Source organism: Stegodyphus dumicola, chromosome 4 (genome assembly GCF_044657685.1).
Source record: "Stegodyphus dumicola isolate Sdum_Otavi_A_Nest chromosome 4, ASM4465768v1".
Taxonomy (NCBI): domain Eukaryota; kingdom Metazoa; phylum Arthropoda; class Arachnida; order Araneae; family Eresidae; genus Stegodyphus; species Stegodyphus dumicola.
This window is the reverse complement of record NC_140771.1, coordinates 90,672,115-90,697,327: the sequence shown is the minus strand read 5'-3', so window position 1 is coordinate 90,697,327 and position 25,213 is coordinate 90,672,115. Positions and strand designations below refer to the sequence as shown.

Below are 25,213 nucleotides of genomic sequence, written 5' to 3'. Positions count from 1 at the left end.
TACGTTAAATTCTTCACATATTATATACAAAAGCCACTATTTGAAGTTACTTCACTTCGTTAAGTACCTATAATAATTAAAATTATATTTCATATTTTATTTTATTACAGAAGCATTCAACTGATTCAAGTTTTATGAATTTGTCAAATCATCGTATTTAGATTTCTGAAAATTTTTAAACTTTTTGCATGATAAATGAAACATTTATTGCCCTCGTTTTTTCAGTTACTAGAACCTAGAACAAAATGAATAAAATATTTTTCAAGAATGTTCTTGAAATCAAAATGAACTGTTTTTATTTCGAAAATATGTTTACGATTTTAAACATCTCTGAGACAAAAGTTAAATTATGTGAGGAATAAAATGTCTTTAATACATTCTTAAATGTATTAAACTGCAAAACTGAAAATGTTAAAATTAAAATTAAAAATTAAAAAGATTTAATCTGAATTATGTTTTAAAAAAACTGAAGATTATGTATAATTTCCAAGCGTGCTTCAAGAATACGTATAACATAAAATATTACAAAATCAAAATTAGTCTACCTTTTTTAGAATGTATATGAATTCATTTAAAGAATTAGCTAAGTTCATTACTTCAAAGTAAATATTTTAGTTTTGCATTACGGAAAAAGGACGAGCTATCTTGATTTGATGAATTTTCTTCTATGTTGTTAGCATATATGCTATATAGTGCATATGCAGACAGATAAATAGATTTTAAAATATTGGATGACATATTCATGTGTATGAATTCGATTTTCTTAGAAAGTTTCTTAGAAAATAATTTTACATCTTTAAATTATATTCACAATCATTCAGAAATCAGATTTAGGGCATAATAAACAAATGACAATTTTTTAATTAAAATGAAGGTTTTAAGTATTTGTAACGAGAATGATTATTGCTCTTACAGGTAGAGGTTTCCAAACGCTTTCTTTTTGTGATGCATTTAATATATCAAAATTTCTCCATGGTTCAAAAATTAGAAAGTAATCTCTTTAAAAAAATTCAGCACACAGCTGATGTTGCTAAGTTCATGAAATTAAACAAGTTGGAACACGTTTTTCAAATTAAGAAACAATTTATACAAAATATGCTAAATAAGAAAGTATTTTGAAAAGTCCTTTGAATCCCAATTAGAGAAAGAGATTGTCAGCCTTTTTTTTATAAGATATAGTAGGAAGTTGGGAATCAAATTAGAAATAATCACCTCACTTCATTTCCATGTTGACTTTTTTCATGATGTTTAATTTTATTACAGGCAAAATCTGAGTTTTGTACAAACATAATGCTGCAAGTAGCTTGTTCATCATTTAATGATATCCAAAAGTGAATTCGTTCTCTGCTTTCATACCTTATTTTCTATGTAATGTTGCTCAGTAACATTTACTCCTACAGAAATAAGTTCAAATAGAGATTGGGCTCTGAAAATGTTTTGAATCCATCTGAAAGTATCGACATTATCTCCTTGAATATAGTTTTCAAACCAAATCATATATTGATAGGTGCATTTCAAAAGAAGTTTTCCCTACGGTGATTAAGAGCATTCTTCCTGTCACAGCACTAATATATCGATGATCCCATTTCAAAATCATATAGGCATTTCTTTTAAAATATTATACAAAGGAGCTAGTGCTATGAACGTATTAGAATATTTGCAATCCATCCATAAACCATTCTGCGTCGAGACACAAAGTTTGGGAACCACGGCTTTCTGGAATTCATCAGAGATTTATATCTATGAAAATATTATTTTAGACGCTGCTTTCTTTTCTATGAATTTAAACCACGTGTTTGTCAGTTTGAATTCAATGATTTATACTTCCACTTGTGGAACACGTTATTTCAAATTAAGAGACAATTTATACAAAATGTGCTAAATAAGAAAGTATTTTGAAAAGTATTTTTAATAAAATATAATGTCTCTAGTATAATGAAATATGGTAATAAATATAAAAAATCTAAAATTATTTTATTTGTTGCGCACATCCGTTCTGTAAGTATTAGAACAGGATTTTGTTAAACTATATGAATTACATTAGGTTGGTGAGCTTTAAAATGAGTCAAATTTTGATATATATCAAAAAGAAACTAACCGTCATAAAGCAAGATACAATTTAGAAATATGTATTTTAAAAAAGAGGACGTGTTAATAGTTACAAAGAAGCTCAGACTTGCATGTTTCATTATCACCTGTATGTTCAGCATTTATATGTTACCCAAATGATGGGTTTAGTAATTTTTTGCACACTAAATTAATTTCTTGAAACAATAATAATCTAAGTGGCAAATCGAACAATTTGCCAGAAAATCTAAGAATTTAAAATTTAAATTTTTTTTCGAAAGTCGCAAATTAAAATTTTTACGAAAATTAAAAATAAATAAGAATTAAAACACTGAATCTAATATTATTATACAGTTGCTTAGAATTAAATTATTTTTATTGATCCTCTAAATATACTTGATTGCACTGCATTATTTTACTAAATCGCAGTAGCCTGAAATGTTGATTCACACTAATCTGAAGATTTTGTTCCATATTTTTCCTAACAAATTGCGCTGCTTTTCATATAGATGTTATGTCTTATCTCTTCTGTTATATAACGTAGGAGTGGGTCGATGTGAACCTCAGGTGGAACGCCTCAGAGTTCGGAGGCTTACAAGATTTAAGAATACCTCCACACAAAATCTGGAAACCAGACGTCCTAATGTACAATAGGTAAGTCATATTTTAAATTTATATTCTCTTTCCTTTTCAGGTGTAAATCAGTTTATGTTCTACAAGTAGTCAGAATTATTCCTATTCAACACTCATTTCAAAGGGAAAAAACAGGATAAAATTCACAATCTAATTTACATATGAGATTAGCATATATGGATAATGAAAAAAAGATAATTACTAAGGATTCTACAATTACCAAACAATTTTAAATAGCGTAATTAGGAATTAAAATACTTTAAAAGTGATATAAATTTGAATAGAATACTTTCAGAATTACATCTGTATAACAGTTTCAGATACGAGTTCTTCATATAGAATATCATTTGAGCTGTTTTGATCTTAATCCATACAAGATATTAGTTAATAAAATACTGAAATGTCGAAAAATTAGACAATTGTTTTTTGTTAACGGAATTATTGCAATGTACTGAACCAATTCACGTGACGTTAGTTTTTAACATTTTGAAATAGCAACCAGAAGATCCGAAGTTCAAATTACGGCCACGACACAGTAGATTTTTTAAACGTTTCCTGGCAATCCCTAAAATACATTAATATCTTTTACAATTATACAGATTAATGGAATAATAACTGTCAAATCGAAATAGTCCTTCCTACTTAACTTAGCATTAATCTATGAATGAACAACATAAAAATAAATCTTCATTGATATGTTGGATGTAAATGCAAGTAAAAATTCATAGTAATTTCCTAAAAGAAAATGCGAAGTACTTAAATATCTTATAGATAATTATAAATATTGCTTTTTGCAACATTTCTTCACATATATAATTCACATATATTAAGACATACATTGTAACTAAACTTTAGAAACATTTTAATTACAATATTTTGTTTATGATGAGCCCACCTACCCATTGGCACTGAACCTACACACCTAAATCTACCTAGTATGGATGAGAGGTAAATGCAATCTTAAAATATTCCAAGGCGTTTTAAGAAGACTTTTTAGTGAAGTTTCACGTAGTATAATTATTTGATTTGGTTTATTTAATTATGGCAAAGCACACTAGGGCTATCTGCCTAAGGGAAGGGATGACTTCGTGGAGGACGTTCTAAGGGAAACTGGCTCGTATACACGTTACACATAGGGGAAAACCATGAAAACGCCCATGCAGCCAGCCCGTTCGCGGGATTCGAACCTCGGACCGAACTACCAGTGTTCAGCGTCTTTACCGTTCGGTCGCTGGTGGGCTCCCCTTAATTTTAACTTAGTTACGTACTAACGCAACCACTTAGGCGCAGTTTAGCGATTCTTTACAGATGAAAGAGTAAAATTTACGTACCAGGTGCAAGTTGCAAGTTTTAGCGACTTTTTTAAAGAACATGCTGATACTCATCTGAAAAACGTAATCAACATATTTTAAAAATTTAAAATACAAATTTTAATTGTTAAATTAGGATTACGTGATGCATTAAAAAATAAAACACTTGCATTCGTTCGCACATCTTTCTGTGATTTTTTTTTTTTTTTTTTTTTTTTTTGCGATATTCTGTTCCTCGAGTAGACAGGGATCTGTTTTCACTTAAAAATATCAAAGAAGTTCAGACTCAGCATCCCGTAAACCTCGGTCGAATAAACCGGCTATCTATGAAATGTATCTCCTCGTTGTTTCTTTTAAAGATATTGCGGCTAGATTCGGCATTCTTGCAGAAATTTTACCAGTTTCTTCCGTTGCTGGCGAATTCCCCAATCGCATATTTTAGAATGAAGTTTAACGCAAATAACATGACGGTTTTTTTATAAAAACCGGCGGAACTTGGAATACAACGGACGCATCCAAAAATGGTGACGTTGCTTGACCGAAGGACTATTAACAGAATAATTGGCTGAAAAATGGTTATGAGCACGGTTTGCAGAGTTTGGCACATTCTGAAAATTTGACGACATCGTTTAGGTGGTTGCGATAACACATAAATAGCTATAAATTTTATTTTGAAAGTTGTATTTTATATAAAATATCATTTGTAACTAACTTTTTGTTTTGGTTTCCGACAATATTCCTTTTTTGATGATATTTGGCACCATGTTTTTTATCCCTATTTTGTTTCTGTTTCCTTTCTTAACTTAAGCTGGAATGAGGATTTTTGAAATTTAACTTGCCTTTTACATTTAAGTTTTGAATTATTTTCGTTTTACATAGCTCAGAGAATTTTGTCTTTCCTGTAATTTTTCTGATTCTGATTTCTGTAACTTTGGTTTTTTGATCATATACTTGCAGCTAGTATATTCTACCACTGGTATTCCAAGTACCAAAATTTTTAATTTAAAAAAAGAAAAGTTCAAAAATTTTACTTCTTATTTTTCTTTTTCTTTTTCGGATTATTTCGTATATAATGTTTTATTATTATGTTTATTATTATGTTTTATTATTATTTATTATGTTGGAACAGATAATATTTTGATGACTGTCTTATAAAATTCCTTAAATTAAAAAAAAAAAATACTTTGAACTTTGTATTAACCTATTTTCATCTAATTATTTTAATTTAAAAAAAATAATTTCTTTGATTATTTACTTTAGAAATTTATCCAGATATAAGTCAGAAACTTGACTCTATTAATAATTCTTTCGGCTGCTGCTTGAAGAACTTTCTATTATACACACACACACACACATGTATATGTTTATGCTATTATAATACTATATAAATAGAAATAAAATCAGATCAAAACTTCGTCATTCTTAGCCAAGCTTTCTAAAACTGTTCAAGACTGTGCGCGTAGATTATGCCAGTTCTCTTGTATTTTCATCTAAAATGTTACATCAACAGTAAAGGAAAGTGTTCACTGGCCACAATGACTGCGGCCATCTTTATGCGTCAAAGAACCGTAATATAGCAAAATTTTATCTCAGTATGTTATATATATGCATATATTTCCCCAAAACTGAGAACATACATTTTGTAGATCTTGAATCTGAAAGTACTTCGATCCATTATTGAACTCAGAACCGAACTCTAGACCAGAGGCTCTCAATCGGTGGTACGCGTAACACTGGTGGTCGCAAGAGAAAAATAGGTGGTACGCAAAGATGCATTTTTAACTATTAAATTCAAAAATTAAAACTCATATCCTGATTGAGTTATTTATCTAATACTCACAAATTTATGCAATCTGAGCTTTGTTCAAGAGTGGTGGTGGTAGTAGTACACTGTAGTGGTGGTACTAGAGGTTTTAAATTTTGGTTTAAATGGTACGAGTTAGTCAAAAGGTTGAGAACCGCTGCTCTAGACTATAATGTGAACTTAAAGAATTGATTCGAGGCTTCCTGTGTTCTCTGTTCTGTAGCATCACCAAGAAGCAGGGTAGAATAATACAGGAATACGGACGTTTTCTGGGGGAAAAAAAAAACTTATAGAATCACCATACACTTACGAGACGTTACGTCTGAAGCACCCAAACGTGTCATAAAATTTAGAAGAAACTGTAGAATATAGTCAGTTTGTCTACAAAAACCGACGCCGAGGTCTGGTAGGCAGCATGTCATGTTCTAGTAGATATATTACCTATAACTGCCACAGTTAGCTCCGTAGAACTTCCAGTAATTGCAAAACGAAAATCTAATTAACTATCTAAGTGTGTCGTTAGAATTCAGAAATCGGAATAAAGCAAAATACTAAAGCTAAATGCAAATAAACTTACAATAAAACAAAATGCAAGAGAAATAACAAATTAAAATAAATATAAAATAGTAAAAGAGATAAATGAACAGTAAGTAAAATTTTAACAACACAGAGAAGATTAAACATAAATACACAATGAAATGCATGCAAATATCTACACTGGTGTGCAAAACTTAAGCAACATGTGTTCTTTTTGCCATAACTCCATCAAATATCATCTGAGAGACATAAAATTCAGAAATGAGAGAGAGCATTTTGTATTTAAACGATGACAAAAGCATAGTTGCGCAAAAATGAATAGGATGCATACAGTATGGAATCAAACAAGAAAGGCTTTATTGAACCCATAGTATCATTACACATGTTTGTACAACAGGAAGAACAACAAGCAAATGTTGCTTAGTATGGGATATGACCCGCCCTTACTGTAATGGTTGCTTCGCTCCGTCTCTCCATTCTTAGTACCTGATTGTCCAACCGGTCTTGAGGTAAGAGAGCCCATTCCTCAATCAGCATCTGTTTCTGCAGTTGGGCGTTCCCCGGAGGATGTAATCGTGCCGCAAGGCGTCTCCCCAAACCATTCCACACGTGTTGTACGGTATTTAAATCAGGGAAGTCCGCTGGCGAACCATTCGAGTGATATCTCCACTTCCCACTAACTTCTGAACAGCCAACAGCCATCAGGAGTCCCTTGTGGCTGTGCATTGTCATCAATAAAAAAAAGTCTGCTCCAATGACACCTCGGAACAGACGTACATGGTGAAAGATCACCTGAGAACAGCGATCTCCGGTTACAGAACATCTGTCGAAACCGTGGAGCTCTGTCCGCCCGTTCAGCATAATGCCTCCCCAGAGGAGAACTCCAAGTCACCGTAATGGTCTTTTTCCGTGATGTTATTGAGATGAAACCGTGTCCCGACATTTCTCCAAATCAACTGGCGTTGAGAGTCACTTATGGCTCTAAAACGACTCTCATCCTTAAAGAGGACACGACTCTATTGATGAGATGTCCAGGTTTTGTGCTCCTTGCACCACTCTAAACGGTGGCGCCGATGGCCAACTTTAAACGCGATGCTGCATTCAAGACGCTGGGTGAATAGGACACCTTTGTGAAGGCGTCTGGACACAGTAAACCACGACACTTGTCGCCCCGTTGCTGTATACAGTTGCTGAGCTATGGCTCTTGCTGACTGGCTTCGGGCTCTTTTCGCCTGCAGGGCGATATATCGATCATCCGCTGCTGTCGTTTTCCTGCGGCGGCCACCAACAACCTTACTAACAGCTGTACCTATGGTTTGGACGGCTTTCCAAGCGCGAAATGACACTTTTAATGACTCGGAACTCTTCAGCTACATCGGTCACACTACGCCCCTCCTCAAGCTTTTCGGTCATTCTTCCACATGTGAATTTATCCAGGTGATTTCTTCTAGCCATATTTCACGAAAGAACTCACTTGCAGCGAGTGTCTTTAATCACGTCTCCGTCCTTCCTATTATTGCAGTCTTGAGTTGAGGGCACCGACCGCACGCGTTTTGCGTACGCTCACGTCGCCTGTGACGTTTTGTTCCTGAGATTTGCATACGCATGATCTTTCTACTGAATTGCTTATTCATTGTACTGATCGCAAGAACCCCTTTTCTGTATTTCATGGCTATCTGATTAAAATTTACATTGTTGCTTACGTTTTGCACGCCAGTGTACATACATACCGGACAATGCATTTTCACCAGGGGACAATGCATTTTGTACAACTAAACTTTTATTTCAATAAAAATAAAGCAAGGTTAAATAAATTAAATTAAATTAAATAAATATCCATTTTTCTTAATGTGCGGCAAATTTTTATTTTCATTGCCACCAAATGTTAAGCAGATACTTAAGGTAATGTTAATTGGTCAGTTTAGTGTGCAGCTCTTCGAATTTCTTAAACATAATTATATAAATTACACCAAATGTTTGCTTCGTGAAGGTAATAAGAATATCTGTACTTTGCTAAGTTTAAAATATCTAACACTGGTTATAAGGCGGGGGAGATCTAACTAGAGTACTGAAACATAAACAACAGATAAGAATTTGCGAAATAAAAATAAAATTTTCGAATGATATTTTTAAGATGAAAAGTCAGCGTAAAGACAGAAAGAATTTATGGAGAGGAATAAATGTTTCTACTAAAACCAGACTCAATATTCAGTAGAGAAAGAAAAGAAATAAAACATTTACTACTTAGGAAAGTAAAAGCTGTAAAGTATTTGAGAAAAGAGACATCGGAATATTTTTAGCAGAAATTGCAAACCAAATAGAACGATAAAATCAGACTGCTACATTTTTGTATATTTATCTTCTATTTTCCTTGAATTTTAGCATACATAGGAGTTTGATTCCTAACTGAATGCATTCGAAGTAAGTACACATGAATTGCTAAAGCGTTTCATAGTAATGGATCTTAAATTTCAAACGATACAAGGCATATTTTATCGTGCATTTCATTCAAAATAAAACTTTATGTGGTAGTACCTATAGTGTGCTAAAGGATGAATAAAATTTTTAAATAACCAAAACATTCGGAACAACAGTTTGCGAAATGAAATTAGACTGAATAATTATCCTGAAAATAAACTAATATTGCTTGAATCTGCTAAATAGATTTTAGCCCAGCCACTCTGAAAATGGCTGCACAGAAAATTGATCTCATTATCAAAACTCATGGATGGCAATACAAAGGTCTTACAATTGAAACAAGATGCTTCGTTTAATAGAGAAATGGTATTTTTAATAAAATGGTACATTCCTCAAGTAAGAGTTCGTCTGATAAAAAAGGGCATACCGAAGAAATAAGTGTTAAAATATAGCAAAATTATGTAGAGCATTCAAAACTATAGAGCTGAAAATTTACTCAATGTCAGACCGCATTATTCACTTTACTCTTCCACTCCCCGGCCACACTCTGAATCTATATAATTCATTAGAACAACACAAATGATTTCCTACTACGCTACGAAGAACTAAAAGAGAAAGTGTTTTCGGGGAATGCAACTCTATTCACTATGGTTCTATAAAAAGATTTATGCTTTAAATAAGCCTTTGCATATAAACAACTGATGAACGGCTCTAAACACCTGGCGCCGGACATAAATTTTAAAATTAAACTCTCTTCAAATTTGAAAAGCTACAAGCTGGTTATTGCATTTTTACTAATTTATATAAAATCATAAACTATATAAAGCAAATTATAATAATTCGAACACAAATTCTTTAAGACAATAGCTTTAAAATTAAATGAGATAATATCCCATTGGTGCCTTGAAATAAAATCACAAATGATTATTTTTCAATAAAATGTGAAATGAAAATCCTTTCCAATTTATATCCTCTGTCTTTCCTGAAAACACGCATATTGCAACACAATAATCCCTAAACTCTAGAGATAGCCACAAGCCTCTTTAAGTGAAGTGCAAATACATAACACCTCAAAACACTAGGGAAGGCTTAACCAAACAAATAAGAATTCAGTTAGCACTTCAAATAAAATAATAAATTAGATAGTTTATTTCAAATACACATAAGTAATTAATTACAAAACTACACCAAAATAAGTTACCCAGGTTCATTTACCAGGTTCTCACACATTCAGTGTTTCTACAATATACCAATACTTAGCCTACACGTTACAAATCATTCTAAGAAATTATAAGTAACCGAATTATTCTTTTCATGTATACATTTTAAAATCACCTAAGTACAACTTAGTTCTTAATAATTAAAATTTTAAGTACCATTTCTACCAATTAACTTAAGATAAAATAAACAAATTGATAAATTTTTAAAATAATATCATTAGAAAATAGTGGAAAGAAAACTCACATAAGGTCTCCAATCCAAATTGATAAGCCTCACCAGAATCAGATGTTCATTTACGTACATCTGTCTCTGGAGGAAAGAATGCAATTGCATGTTGCAATGTCCAAATGAAATATTCTTCACCATTGTTCTCTTGTGAGCGTCACCCTAAATATTACTTTAAAAGTAAACCTTAGCAGCCGGGAATGCCAATTTTCAGCGGCTAGTATCATCTTTCCCGGAGAAATGAAAAGAGCTCCTCTTGTCGGCTACGGGAATACTGTTACTCTTTAATTATTTTCATGCGACTTTTTATACGTGACCGGGATGGCTGTAAAGAAACGCGACAATGAAATTTATTTTCGCCAGAAAGATCTCGAGCGGCTTCGGAGCCACTGGGAGCTGTCGAAACTTTATACATCTCTCCCTCTCCAATCGCCTTTTTTATAATGTTCAATAGGGTGAGAAAATCGCTCCTGTCTCTCATGCAACAACTTCTAAAACCTCGGTTTCTCTAAAATAAGGACCGCCTCTAATTTCACTATTGGTTCAAATTAGCTATAAATTAATATCTACTCATTAAAAGCATTTTATTGAACTCTCTCTAACCAACAAGAAAAGGGTAATAACTTATAGCCCATGCTCCAAGAAAGTTCAAACCCCCTTTTAAATGCGACATAGCCTGTTCTCACACAAAACTTTAACTGTATTTAAGGCAAAGCTGCGACAACGGCAGTAATATACAAATTACAAGTTTTCTGTTTCATCTGAAAGAAACCGAAATTCTCTCACCCTCCAATAGCGAAACACGTGTACCGTTTGAATGTTAAGGGAGCGGTAGCCACAGCTGTACGCTGACCTATGACTCGAAGAAGGTAGTAGCCTGGGAAAAAAAATCACCCACGTTTTAGCTGTACAAAAAGGGCTGCCCTTTTCGTTTAATTTTTAAGAAATGGTGCGCATTCAATATATAGTTTTGTTTAAATGATAATATATTAAATGCATTAAGAATTAGTACAGAAATATTAAATTCATTATACACTGTGAAGTAATACGAAGCGCTATCACAGCAAAACTACCCATCCTTTTTTTTACAAGGAATTGAAAATTGAATACTTATAACTATTTGATCTTCCCTTAGGTCATATTCTACTTATCAAGTGTATTGATTCTGACAGCAGTTTGATGGTATACGGGAATTTATTTCATTGGCTCCTTAATTCATGGTGAATGATTATGAATAATAATAATTATCATACGGGCTCCGACTTTACTCATTACACGTGTTTACTCAAACCCCCCCCGCATTTGGAGGGAGATGGGCTTGCATCAGAAGCTCCTCAAAGACGAGTATTAGTAGTCTCACTTGACGCAAACCTCCTGGAGTCCCATTCCATGGGCAAGGAGTTTGGAAATTGAACTCCCTCTTTTAACACCCAACGCTGAACCGTTTTTCCAGGGTCACCATTCCTGGGAGCACTGATACCACGAAATGTGGGCATCAGTGAGGAGCATAGTGAAATCGTCTCTGGCCATCACGTTACCTACTCGGAGGGCTTGTCCCGCTACCGTTCGGGCATCATAGGCTACCCATTCTGACAGTAGGAACCGGATCCATGTATTTTATGTTCTCAGATCCGAGAGTGTCAGAGCATAATACTAAGCCAGATTATTCGTCCCCGAGATTTTATTTATCGTATACCAGCGAAGCGGCATACATATATGGTGATACTCTTTGAGTCTAGCATCCGATCTGAAAATGGGATACAGCTCTTTTGTCGAGATATTCGAGCAGGATAAAATACTAAACACATCGAGACAGGTAAAAATTTCTTTGGATTTCATTTTTCAAATTCGAATTTTTTTGGCAAGCCGTATAATGACACCCAGCAAAGGGAAAGAAGACAACTCTCCTTTCCCTTATTAAATGACAGTGAATAATATTTGGTAAACGTGTTCTGCCAATTAGACACTACATATCCTGACCCCAACTGATCCACCATATCAAACAAGAGGTGAGTCTGTAAGGAAAACAAGAATCCCCCTCAATCCTCAATGCTGAACTTCCCCTTCGGAGTCACCACTCCTCGGAGCAATAGACCGCAAAAAGATAGGATGATAGCCTGAAGATTTAGCTGGTAGTATATTACTCTGCTTATATTACACTGTTTGACGGTAATAAAGATGGTTTAAATAAAGTTATTTTAATAATGAATTTCGTTCATCCTGCTATTCAGTTCACTTTTGAACTTGAGACATCCAATCCTGTTCCATTCTTCAATATCTTGGTCCCATTCATCATCAGTACTACTGTTTACAGTAAACTTTCGTTTCCTTCTTTGCACCACTCTTCAAATCATGTTATTCGACTAAACAGAAGTTGGCTTCATTTTATTCTTTCACATATCGTGCATTTCATGTTTGCTTCTCGAAACTGGCTCGTTATCTAGAACTGAATTACTTTAAAGCAGTTGCTACTGTCAGAAACTTTTCAATTAACATTATTGACCGAACGGTTAAAAAATTCTAAGCTCAACACATCAAAACGCACCCTCCCGTTCTAGGACATTTTGTTGTCATTGCTTTCTTTCCATCGAATAGCTACAAAATTGCGCGTATTAAAAGATGAATTTTGCAGAAATTCATCTTTCGGTGCATTTGCTCTTATGCGAATAAAATTTGCAGTTCCATAGTTAAGAACCCTATTCCGAATATGAACTTCTGAAATTAATATAGGATTTCTTGACAATGTGGTTTAATTTACATTGGCCAAACTAACAAAGCCTTAAAATTTCGAGCTAAGGAACATGAGGCACATGTTAAGAAAAAGTAAACATATAAATCCTCTGTTGCCCAACACATTTGGTTAGAAAATCGCATTTTCCTTTTTCTGTTATCAATATTACTCAAAAAACATCTTCGGTTGGCGAATTAGATTTTCTAGAAGTGTTTTATATGCATAAAAATCTTTCATTTTTAGTTAATAATTCCAGTTCCAATCAGTCTTCACCCTCAGCTCTTCAGAAAATTATCTCAGAGCTGTTTTTATTCTTCATCATGAGATTGTACCAGTAGCTTGAATAACGTTCTTTCATTCTTATCGCTATATCTCATCACTGGCGTTTTCTTCATCATTTTTGCTTTTTTGCAAGTGAGGAAGAAGGTTCTATATTTAAATCTTCGAAACTAGCTCTGACAATTTATAAATATTACGCTTATTCTTGATAACTCCTCCAATAACTTTACATTTTACACACATTTAAATGCGTTCAAGTTGTTTCAACTCAGTATTAAGGTAGACTTTATTGCCAAGTAGGATCAAATTTTTAGCTCACATACCCTGTTCATCTTGCCAAAACAATCCGCTTATTTAGGTTTGTTCTATAACCCAGATACTGTTTTAAAAAGACGTATTGTTTAGTTCATATTCGATAATGAAAGGGAATGAACAAGCTATACTGAAGTGTATATCTTCTATATCTTTATCTGTAGTTATCTTTAGTGGGGTCGTTCTTATGCATTTTGGTCGCCTTCGCGACTATCGTAAAAGGTATCCGTTAAATAAAAGCACTTTCCATAGCTTAATATTTATGATAACATTTCAGAGAATAGTTTAGATAACCAAAGTTTTACCAATATCTCTAGTGTTTTCTCAAAGAAGTACGTAATTTTAAGTTGGTGTTTAATCTCTCTACTTAAAATTAGCTCTCTGAAAAAATGAACTAGGTATGAATATCTTCTGAATGGAATATTTATCTTTGTATTGCTGGATCAATTTTATCTTAAATTACGTTTTCTGCACGAGCGCGCTGAATTTGAAAGAAATGGAGCCAAGCAAATATCAGATTATTGATTCGAATTTCTTTTCGAATCATTCGCGATAACCCATCTGGCGTCCTCTTTAAGAAAAAGATATTTTACACCAAAAATTTCTTCTTATCAGTTTTGTACTACGCTCTTAATCGTTACGCAGCTCAAGTTTTCTTCCATTTCTTTTATCGCTTCGTCAAACCTCATTTATTTCACGCTTTCGCCAACAGTTTTTATTTCTTTTCGATGCTTATTTCTTACGTCTCACTTTTTACCCTTATTTTTCAATCTACCCTTCAAATACTATTTTTTGATGACAAGGCAAGTTTTGTTTTTTTGGCAGTCATTCTCTTTTCCTATGACTAGTTTTTTAAGTTTTCTCATAGAATTCTTTATTTTTTTTACTTTCCTGAATATGAGGATATTCATTTTTTCCTTAGTTTTTGCCTAAAAAGTGTCGAGTGATTAAAATTATGCGCATTTCAAATCATTCATTTGGTCAATATTTATGTGAGCAAGCAAAAAATGAGTACTGTTGCAAGTAAAACAGTCCTTTTTTAAGAAACAGCCATGGTTTAGTAATTTTACATTCTTGGTTAGATGTAGATTATGAAGGTAAAATTCTTTAAAATGGCAAACACTAATATCTGTATATGTGTTTAACTACATTACGCAATAGTTTGCGTGTTTCTCCCATGACGATTAGCAATATATATCCTGGGAAATCTTCTCATAGACAAACATATAAAAAAGTCTATGTAAACTATATGTAAACAAATGTTAAACATATGTGTATGTGTATTTTAAATTATATAATTTTAATCAAATGCACTAAAAGATAACTTTTTAGATGTCATAATCTTCTTGATAATATGTGACTAAAACAAAATCGTAAAGATACAAAGAATGGTGTATTTCAAATCAAAATTCATAAAGAGAGTTTTAAGTGAATTGTTTGTAATCATACTCAAAAGACATTTCTATTTTCTCACTCCTGCTTTTCTTATTATGACATTATGTTGATATAATAATACTGTTTATAAATGGGAGCCCCATGATATATGCTACGTTTAGAGCCTTACGCAGAATGCGTAAAAGTAATAAAGAAAATTGTTCTCTCTAGTTTTTCGAAAGATTAAGTTAGAAATATGTATTTTAGTTTATTAGAAGTTCCTTCTCATTATTGCTTAAAATTATGCATTTGCTAATACTCAACTTGTAATAAAGGATTAAATTACAAAACTATCAGTAAATGCTCAATATCTGAATTTAGAACAGCTTTTAAAAAATTACCAGAATTCTAGAAATTTCTAAACTTCAAGGGGCTTTCTTTTGAAGCGTCAGTTTTCAGTCTATCCGACAATGAAACATTCGATATTTTGGGATGATTAGTTTGACCATTAAAAAAAGTTTTGTGAAAAATATTCAATATTGAACAAAATAATATATTGAATTCAAAACTAAATTCTTATTTAATACTGTATTGTCACTGCAAGTACATACGTGTGGACAATTTAAAGCAAATCATGGCAGTGAACGGAAGAATCATGGCAGTAAAACTAAAACTAATTCCAAGATTTTATTCAAACAAACAAATGCTAAAACTAAGTTAAATAAAGTGGCGTAAAAAGAAATGAATTTTTATAAGAAGCACAGTTTGCTAGAAAATCACGTAAAGGTACCACGAAAAATGTCGGGACTGAAAAGAAGAAATAAAAGTATTCAGCATACCAACAAAATATCAAGGTCAATAGAGAAAGGTTTAGTCTGTTTCCAATGCTGACGTTACTTAATAGAAGTAAGACAAAGAAAGTAGTTGGCTTTTCAGGAGACTCACACAGTAAACTCACACACGAGCAAACCTTGTAGTATAGTAACCTTACAATAAATATTATGTAATGAACATATGCTTTATAAATGCATTTTAGCATTTTTTGTTGCTGCAGGAAATTGTGTCTTTTGAAATTAATATCAAGAGATAATATGACAAAAATTATAATTTTGTTTTTTTCTATCACTATTTGCATTAAAATTTAATAAGTCATGTGTACTAAAATGTAGAAGAACATGTCAAATTTCCTTGCGAGTAATTATAAGACTAATTTAAATACTTTTAATGCTAAGATTTTTCTGATATGTAATGTAAACTGGGAGTAATATATATATATATATATATATATTAATTATTAAAAAATAAGAAATGAAAATAAAAAATGATTGAAAAGGAAAATGGGTTCTATTCTGGGGAAAATATGCTAAATATAATAATAAATTTAACAAAATTAACTATTAAAGTGAAATGTTCAAAAGAAAAACGCACTTATAAAATGACAAAAGAAGAGCACGCCAAATCGTTTCACAAGCAGTCATCACAAAAACGTTTAATGATAGTCATTTCTTGAATTTTATTCACGAGTAACATTAAATCATAATTTTAAAATATAGAAAACTATGAAGAAGGTTTATAGAAAGAAATGAGTACTAAATGCAAAATTTAACCTGGGAAAAAAAAGACAAAAAAACTGAAAGGTTTTAGATTTTAAATTACGTCCAAAGGGGCTTTTTTTAATGTTTTGTGTGTTACCTTTATTTATTAAATATCATGTTCTACGTACTCGAATTATAAAATTCAATTCAACAGCAATATCGCAAATTAATTTTAAAATGAGCATATCTTTAGAATTTCCGATACAGGATCTGGCGCGCTGGAGATAATTTGTTTTTCGTACAGTATTGCCATTGCTCGCTTTGAAATCGTTTATTTTTTTATAAAAAATTCATTAAAGTGTTACAAAATATGAAATCGATAATAAAACAAATTTAAAATTCAAATTAGGGCTTCCGTATGCCCATATTCTACGCAAGATTACGGTATTCAAATTTTGATGGCTGTAGATACCGTTATTTTATGACAATGCGAAAAACATACATACATTTAGGCAGATTTTTCATTATTTAATTTCTTTAAATATAAGACAGGGCGATAATATATAGTGGCAACGATTTGAAAAGTGATATAGCCTTTAAAGCTTTCGCCGCAAAGTGCCAAAACGAAATTAAGAGTCCTTCAGGGCAAATGGCCCCATTGGACTAAAAAATCTGAAAGGTTTCAGATTTTAAATTACGTCCAAAGAGGCATTTTTTTAACATTTTGTGTGTCACCTTTATTTATTAAATATCATGTTCTTCGCACTTAAACCAAAACATTCAGTTCAACAACAATATCGCAGAATAATTTTAAAATGAGCATATCTTTAGAATTTCTGATACAGAGTCTCGCGCACTGGAGATAAAAATGTTTTTTCTGTACAACGTTGCCCTTGCTGGCTTTGAAATCCTTGAATTTGTTAATCAATAATTCGTTAAAATTTTACAAAATATGAAATCGATAATAAAATAAATTCTAAATTTCAAATTTGTCTTCCAGATGTCCATATTCTGGTGGGGACGTACGTTATTCAAAATTTGATGGTTCTAGGTTCTGATTTTTTATCATAATGCGAGAAACGTGCATACAGTTATGCATATTCTTCTTTATTTAAGTTCTTTAAATATAATATAGGGCGTTAATATTTGTGGGACACAATGTAAAAAGTGAAACCCCGTTTATAGTGAAACGCCACAAAATGCCAAAACTAAATTAATAGCCCTTCTGGGCTAACGCTCTTTGGGCTAGAAAGGAAAGAACGGAAAGCTTTCAGTACGCCCAAAGAGGTGGGTTTTTTTATTTACACGCGTACATGTTTTGAGAGCATTTCGGTTAATTTCCCTTTGGGCTAAAAATATTTCAAAACAGCGTATCTTTAGAATTTCCGATAGACAGTCTTGCGCGCTGGAAATAAAAATGTCTTTTTTTCCGTAGTGTTGTCATTGCTCGCTTTGAAATCTTTGAGTTTGTTAATCGAAAATTCGTTAACGTTTTTAAAGATATTAATTAGAGAATAAAATGATTTCCATATTCCAGGTTTGGGCTATCAGGTGTTCATATTCGAGTGGAGGAATACGTTATTTTAAATTTGATGGTTTAAGGTACCGTTGTTTATTCACAGTTCGAGAAATATGCATAAATTCATGCAGATTCTTCATTATTTAATTTCTTTAAATATAATGCAGGGCGGTAATATTTGGTGGCAAAAACTGGAAAACTGATACAACGATTTTAATGATTCAACACAAAATTCTGTTTCGAGATTAGTAGCTCTTCTGAGCTAATTCTCCTTTGGGCTAATAAATAAATAAATTTATGTAGTGCATCGGGAATTCTAAATATATGCTGTTTTTAAAACTTTGTTGATTTTGCTGTTGAAATGTATATGGAGTTAGTGCGAAGAAAATTATAATTAATAATAAAGCTAAAGAAAAAGGAGATTCGTTAGTTGGAGTGAGTATAAGAGCAGACTGCTAGACTGAGCTCACTGAGAGCGTAAGAAACATTAACAAATCCTTTCGAGTGACCATTAAAACATGAAACCGTTCAGGTTTATTTGTTTTGTTTTGTTTTGTTCTTTGTTAAAATGGAGAGTAATGTTATGCAATTGAAGCAGTCAAAAGAAGTAGGTGACGGAGAAGTCAAGGAGGAGCATTGCCATCACAAAAATGACGCAGAAGAAGCAAAACAATTTTAATCAAGAATAGTTACTGTAACTGCTGAAAAGATCAACCGCCGAACCCAAATGTCGGTGGAAAGATCAGAAGACTTTTTTGAACGTAACACACACCTGACACGGAATGAGCAGCACTAGCCAAAATTCTGAAAATTTTTTCTACATCAAATTCAAGAAAAAGCCTCTAGACGAAATTGTTGAGATATTCTGAGGAAAAAATTTCGAGACATGACTGATAGAACGAATCATCTAAGTATTGAATCGTCTTGCCTCTTCTCCAGCCCTGAAACTGGATATTCAGATATAGGTTTTCTCGAAAATGGGATTTTACTTCCTCAAGGGAAACACATATGTCTTCAAATGGTTGCTGGTACACCTTCCAGTAATTCTAGAAAGATCCTCTGTAGGAATTATGCTACTTTACACTGTCCAGTGGAAAAGGGCATATTGATCTCCTTGCCAATTTTGTACTGATCCATCGCCTCAGAAGTTAAAGCTGCGGCGTATTTTTCTTTCAAAATTGTCATTTACGGAAAGCAAGTGCCTTCTAACGCCTTTACGTTTCATTTCTGACCATGAGCCACCCTGCTGGCATGGCGGTAGGGAACCTGACTGGCGTAACCTTGCCATTCCTGAAGGAAACACTAGATTTGAGTTAAAATAACACACTAAATAGAGATTATTGGAAGTGCTAAGGCAGCAATTTTGCACTTCTGCAGCTGAAGAATACGATTTTATATTTACACCTTAAAAACTATAGACCTGTAAATAAATAAACCAATAAATTTATGAATATTTTGCTGATTCTTGTTATCTTAACACCTCCAATAAAGGCATTATATGTCTTTAAGTGTATAATGTCAATTTAGCGTAGGAGCACTTAAAATACTATCGAGCCGAAAATCCTTTCGAGAGGTCGCTGGTATCGAAAAAGATGTGGAAAATATTTTTAATCCAGGACGTTCTATATCAAAACTGGAATGAAACTTTCCTTTCTCGTGAGTGTAGAATTTTTCGTCCCCCCCTTTGGAACCTGAGCAACGTTCTCGATGACTGATAGCTATATTAACGATGGATTCAGCCTTTATAGGCTGAATACTTTACTATAAGGATGTGGCAGCTGAAGGGAAAAAATCAGCCACATATTCTATGATTAAGAAAAAAAAGAAAAAGGAAGTATTGTTTAAGTGCATTCTAATCCGATTTAATATCTTCCCCCACTTTTAAAAAATATTATATATATATATATATATATATACAATCCCCACTTTGCGCCAGCATTTATATTCGACACCCTTTTTCTTGTATTTTCTTCTTTTCCCAATTTGAAAACCCAAACTGAAAACTAATTTTGAAACCTTTAAAGCTAACAGAAGTTAGCTTCTTTTAAATCAGAACGAAATAAAATTTAGAGGTGACGCTGGTAACTCAGACGTGTAGCCAAGGACCAAATGAAAAGCATTATTGCCTTATTGGGCACTTATCATGAAATTTATCTTCCATCGAACCACAAAAATGACAAAAATTCTGTCAGAGATGCGCCAATGAATCGTTCCTGAGGAATTCTGAAGGAATTGACACTTTATTATTTAATAAAGAATCAATATTCGAAACACAATGAGTGCATTTCCCTGCAGGTATTGTTCCTATTTTCTCGGCCATATTCAGCTGACGATGTAATATCCGCTATTATACAGATTTCGACTGGGTTTCAAATTTCACAGGGTAGTAGCATGGAATTTTCTTGGTTTTTCCATTGTAATGTAAGTACGAAGACAATTTTCCTTTAAAAAATTCTTTACGATTGCATTCCTACCCTTAGGTAAATAGCACTTGTATGTTACTGTATCTTCAATTAAGCTAACAAACAATCCATTCTCGTTTACCGTTAATTGGTCTGGGGCATGAGGTACCTCTTAAGGTATCTATAATTTGTTGCTTCGGTCTTTCCGAGATTTTTCCGAAACTGCTAGCTCTGGAAGTTTCGAATCTAAAATGCTTATAAGTACTTAGACATATTAAGTCGAATATATCTATATTTTCCTAGCTAGTATTCCATAAAATTTAGAAGCGTATATAATTTATAGCAAACTAATGGTTCTTTTGCGTGACGACAAACAGCAATAAGTATTCTTTCTTGCAGGAAGTATTTTATTGAATGTAACTTTGGAGCACAAGTATGTTTTCCTTATGCATGTAATCGAACACTAAAGACTGCATACAGAGGTAGAAAAATATTTATTTTTTTCTTCCTTTTTCACAGCCGCATTTGTAAACGGAAACTAACCTCACCACGAAAGTCGTTAATTTGCCTCTTTGAAGAAAATTTTATTTCAAAGTATACATCTTTACAAACCGTTCATTCGCCGATTTATTACATTCTCATCTACCATAAATTCAAAACAGTTCTTTCAGATTTTCTTGCTATATTCGAGAGTCATCAGTAAATGGCATTTGTAGGCTACTAATTTTTAACTACCTTTCGACAGTAAATATTACAAATCGACAAAGAAACATCTTTCTTTGGAACAGTAAATGCACGTCTGCTATTAGAAATAATCATAACAATATTGTTGTCATTCATTTTATTCCTTTGTCAGATAAAATGCTTTTTAGATTCTCCAAAGTTCAACTCTCATTCCTTTTTCTTACCTGCCACTAAAATTCTTTCTTCAATTTTTAAAACTGCCATCTCTGATTTTAATTCTTGAGAAATTTATAGCATATCTTATCACTGTTGTTTGATGTATTTCGGCTTTAAAATTTTACATAAAAAAACACGATCCTAAGATCGAAAGGGAGAAATAAGCAAACATTCAGTGCTAAGCATATTTCCCATTGTTTGATTCCATGCAGATTATCCACAGCTCTTTGGAAGATACATTCGATTTCTTTTTTCAAACCGCTCACATTCACAAAAGTTTAATATATTTTAGTTAATGCTATTAATTCTAGTTCAGTTCGTCCCATCGATTTCAAAATTCTATCGTCTTTTTTTTTTTTTTTTTTTTTTTTCCACGTTTCATTTCTATGTTTTTGACAGATGGCGCTACGTTCGGTTTATCTAAGATATAACAATTCATTTCCTTATAAATATGGCCATTGTTCTGCTTATTTTAATAAACATTTTTGTTACTTAGGAATAAGGACCTATCTCCGATCTCCCTTGGAATTCACAATTTTATTCAAAATCTACCCTAATCTAAGCTTTTCTTTTCTTCAATTTAAAATAAGGATTAATTTAAACTTTTATTTTACACGTTGCCATTTTTGAAGAAAAGTGTTACTTTTAAATGTAATGTAATTGTTTCTCGATGATTTGAGGTATCCTCTCTCACTTTGAAGGGACTTTGACTATTACCTTCTTTGATAATTTAGATTTATGAAATGCCTAGTACTTTTACTAATGGACATTCATAAACACATTGAAATGCTTTAGATTAGAATTCATTTCCCTAATCATACGTATTAAAAGTTTGGTACTTACGTATTGTCCTGTCTATCGTTAAAGTTGACTTAGATCTCTCCGAACTTGCTCCAACTATTCCTCCGGAAATCTGAGGATTGTGATTTATTAATTATATAATGAATAGTTGTAAATTTCGGATATATCATATAAAGGATTTCTTAATTATTATATTAAGCTTTGAGATTATCCAAAAAACAAATTCATTAAAACTGGCGCCATCATTTTGGCAGCCAAATGTTCCTGATGATATTTAAAACAGCAACAAAAATGTCATCTTCGTTTTGAACTTAGAGCCACATAAAGTTAATTAAATACAAATCTAAGCGATAACACGTATTTCTGCTTTCTCTTTACGGCACTATTTCAATAAAGCCCAAACGATTTCAATTTTCTGAACGCATATATCAGCATAACCATTCCCCTAACTTTAAACATATTTCACTGCTTCCTGTTTTGTGCAAAGAAGATCCCAACTTTCGTGCCCATTTGGGCTATTAATTTCGTTTTGGCATTTTGCGTTGGTTCACTACAAAAGTTTGAATCACTTTTCAAAGTGCTGCCGCCAAATATTTATTTAAAGAAATTAAATAATGAAAAATTTGCATGAATGTATGTATATTTCTAGTATTGTGAAAAAACAACGGTACGTAGAGATATCAAATTTTGAATAACGTAGCCTTCACTCGAATATGAGCATCTGGAAGCCCAAATTTGGAATTCGGAATTTGTTTTGTTATCTCTTTCATATTTTGTAAAACTTTAACGAGTTTTTGATTAACAAATTCAAAGATTTCAAAGCGTTCCATTAACATTAACATCGCGTGCATCTTCAAGCACGGATATTTTATGCTCGAGGTTTCTTTACATTTCTTAGTGGTATTATGTTGATAGCGCAGCGACGCAAAGAGAAGTTACAATATCTAACGCCATTTTGCATCGAATGACTTTTAAATGTCATTATCACTTTTCAAATCTCGTTTTGAATCCCCCGTAAAAAAAACACCCCTTCGATCGGGCGTAATATAAAATCTGAAAGCTTTCAGTTTTATTATTATTATTATTATTATTATTTCGGAGGAAAACGAAGAAGTAACAGTTAATTCTTTACAGAAACTAAACTGATTATTTAGGTTTACATAAAAACACAGCAAAGATTTTATGAGGCATAGTGACGTCACACTTATTCATTATTGGTGGTAAATCGCCTGTTCGGAGATTGAATTTATTTATCAGAAATTAAATATGTTAATAATCAAATTTTAATAAATTTAAATTACCTATAACAATTTTATAAATACTTTTATACCTATTCCTAATATAAACTGACATGTCCCACTGAAACGGATTAATAATATTTAGCTTCAATACATGTGCTTTTAATTTCTTAGTTTGATTAATTGTTGGCAGAGTTAAGTTAGTGTGTCGTAAGTAAGAGTTAAGTAAGAGTGCTGGCTAGTTATTTCTTTCAGTGAGTTGAAATGCATGGCAATAGTGGAGCTTACACTGTGGAATTTATTTAAAGAAAGATCAGAGTTACTAAAGAAGTGTTGCAACCATCGTAGTAGAAGTCGTCAAATTTTCAGAACGTATAAAACTCCAGCAACCATGCACATAAACTTCTTTATGCAACCGTGCTCATAACAGTTCTTCAAGCAAAATCGCCATTCATGTGTGCGCTCTTTTTGTTATATTCAAAGCTCTAATGGTTTTTATCAACAAATCGGGATAATTTTTGCCTTAAATTTTAATGTGCGCTTGTGGAATTTGCGAGCAATGAAAATAAGTGCGATAAAATTTCTGCAAAAGTACAGAAGTTTATCGCAAAATCTCCAAAGAGAAAAATGAGGAAACGCGTTCGGTAGATCAGAATATTTTACACAATTTTTGCATTTTCATCTGTAAAAACTGCCTCAGTGTATTTGCCTGAATACGTAAGTACCGAATTATAAAAGAAATAAAACATCTCTCACAGTTCAGAAAGTACAAAAAATTCAAAACTGAATGTATTACGAAGATATTTAAAATTGGGCATTGGTTCATACTTTCATTGGAAAAGGAATTTTAAGCAAATAATATCAATAAAAGCATTTGCTAAATTCCTATGAATTCCTGAGAAATCGCCAAACTTTGGGAAACATGCGCATAACAGTTCTTTAGGTAACCCTATGTATTGAAAGTTGCAATCTGAAAAGTCACCGAATCACCTTTTCTTCTGTAAAAATTCGCCAAACTGCCCCAAGATCGCTGCAATAATAGGTTAAGTGCCCCAAATTTTACTAATTTTTATTCGTATTTCTGTCAAAAGATAAATCCGCTCAGTTAGGAATTTTTGAATTAAGAATAATTGTTTCCATTTATATATAAACAATTCTTTTATCAACTGGACAACAATATAATGTATACATTTTACAGTACTTTATAAATGTGCTTCTTCAAGAGCTCAACATAAATGATCAATATATTTGCACAGCAGTTAATACCCATTCTCAGCAGTATCATAATTTTCTAATATAACACCTCACTGCTTCCAGACTGGCACAGGAAATACATAAGTGGCAATATCAGGTTGAGATATTTCCGCACACATGTCAGAAGTTACATGTTTAATGTAATATTAACATCAGAAAAACAGCTTATTTAAATAAACTACTATGGCAAGCGGCTTGCAATAACTCTTTCCTCTCTCTTGCTTGGCAAAAAGCCACAACTTAAGTACTTGGCGTTAGCAAGACAAATTTGCATAAATAAGTTAAAGCTTTTAATTCTGGCCGGAAGTAGAAAATAAGAAGTGATAGTAAAGGTTTAAAATAAAATAAACGTTAGTAAAACTTAGAATCCTTACAACATATTTCATTGTAGCAAACCTCAGCAATACGCGATGGCTATTTTTCCTCCAGTTTATCCAACACTCCTCCACAAAAAAAAAAAAAAAAAAAAAAAAAAAAAAAAAATATATATATATATATATATACAGATTTGTGATATCCACGCCATTAGTCACAGCAATTCAAAATACAAACAAAACACAAGTTTTTTGTATACTCTTGCTTCATCTTTTATTACTATTTGAAATCTTCTATCACGTGATTCCCTATATATGCAATATTTCCAAAAATTAGTT

General features: G+C 32.4%; 1 protein-coding gene across 9 annotated transcripts in view; it reads left to right on the top strand.

Annotated features, from left to right (window-relative positions):
• The window catches only part of LOC118183570 (neuronal acetylcholine receptor subunit alpha-7-like), a 999,128-nt gene that overhangs the window by 709,081 nt on the left and 264,834 nt on the right, over positions 1–25,213 (top strand). For all 9 annotated transcript variants that reach the window (XM_085815221.1, XM_085815227.1, XM_085815222.1 and 6 more), the window contains exon 4: positions 2,612–2,721. In XM_085815221.1, the coding sequence (XP_085671347.1) occupies positions 2,612–2,721 (110 nt within the window). The remainder of the gene's footprint in view (positions 1–2,611; positions 2,722–25,213) is intronic.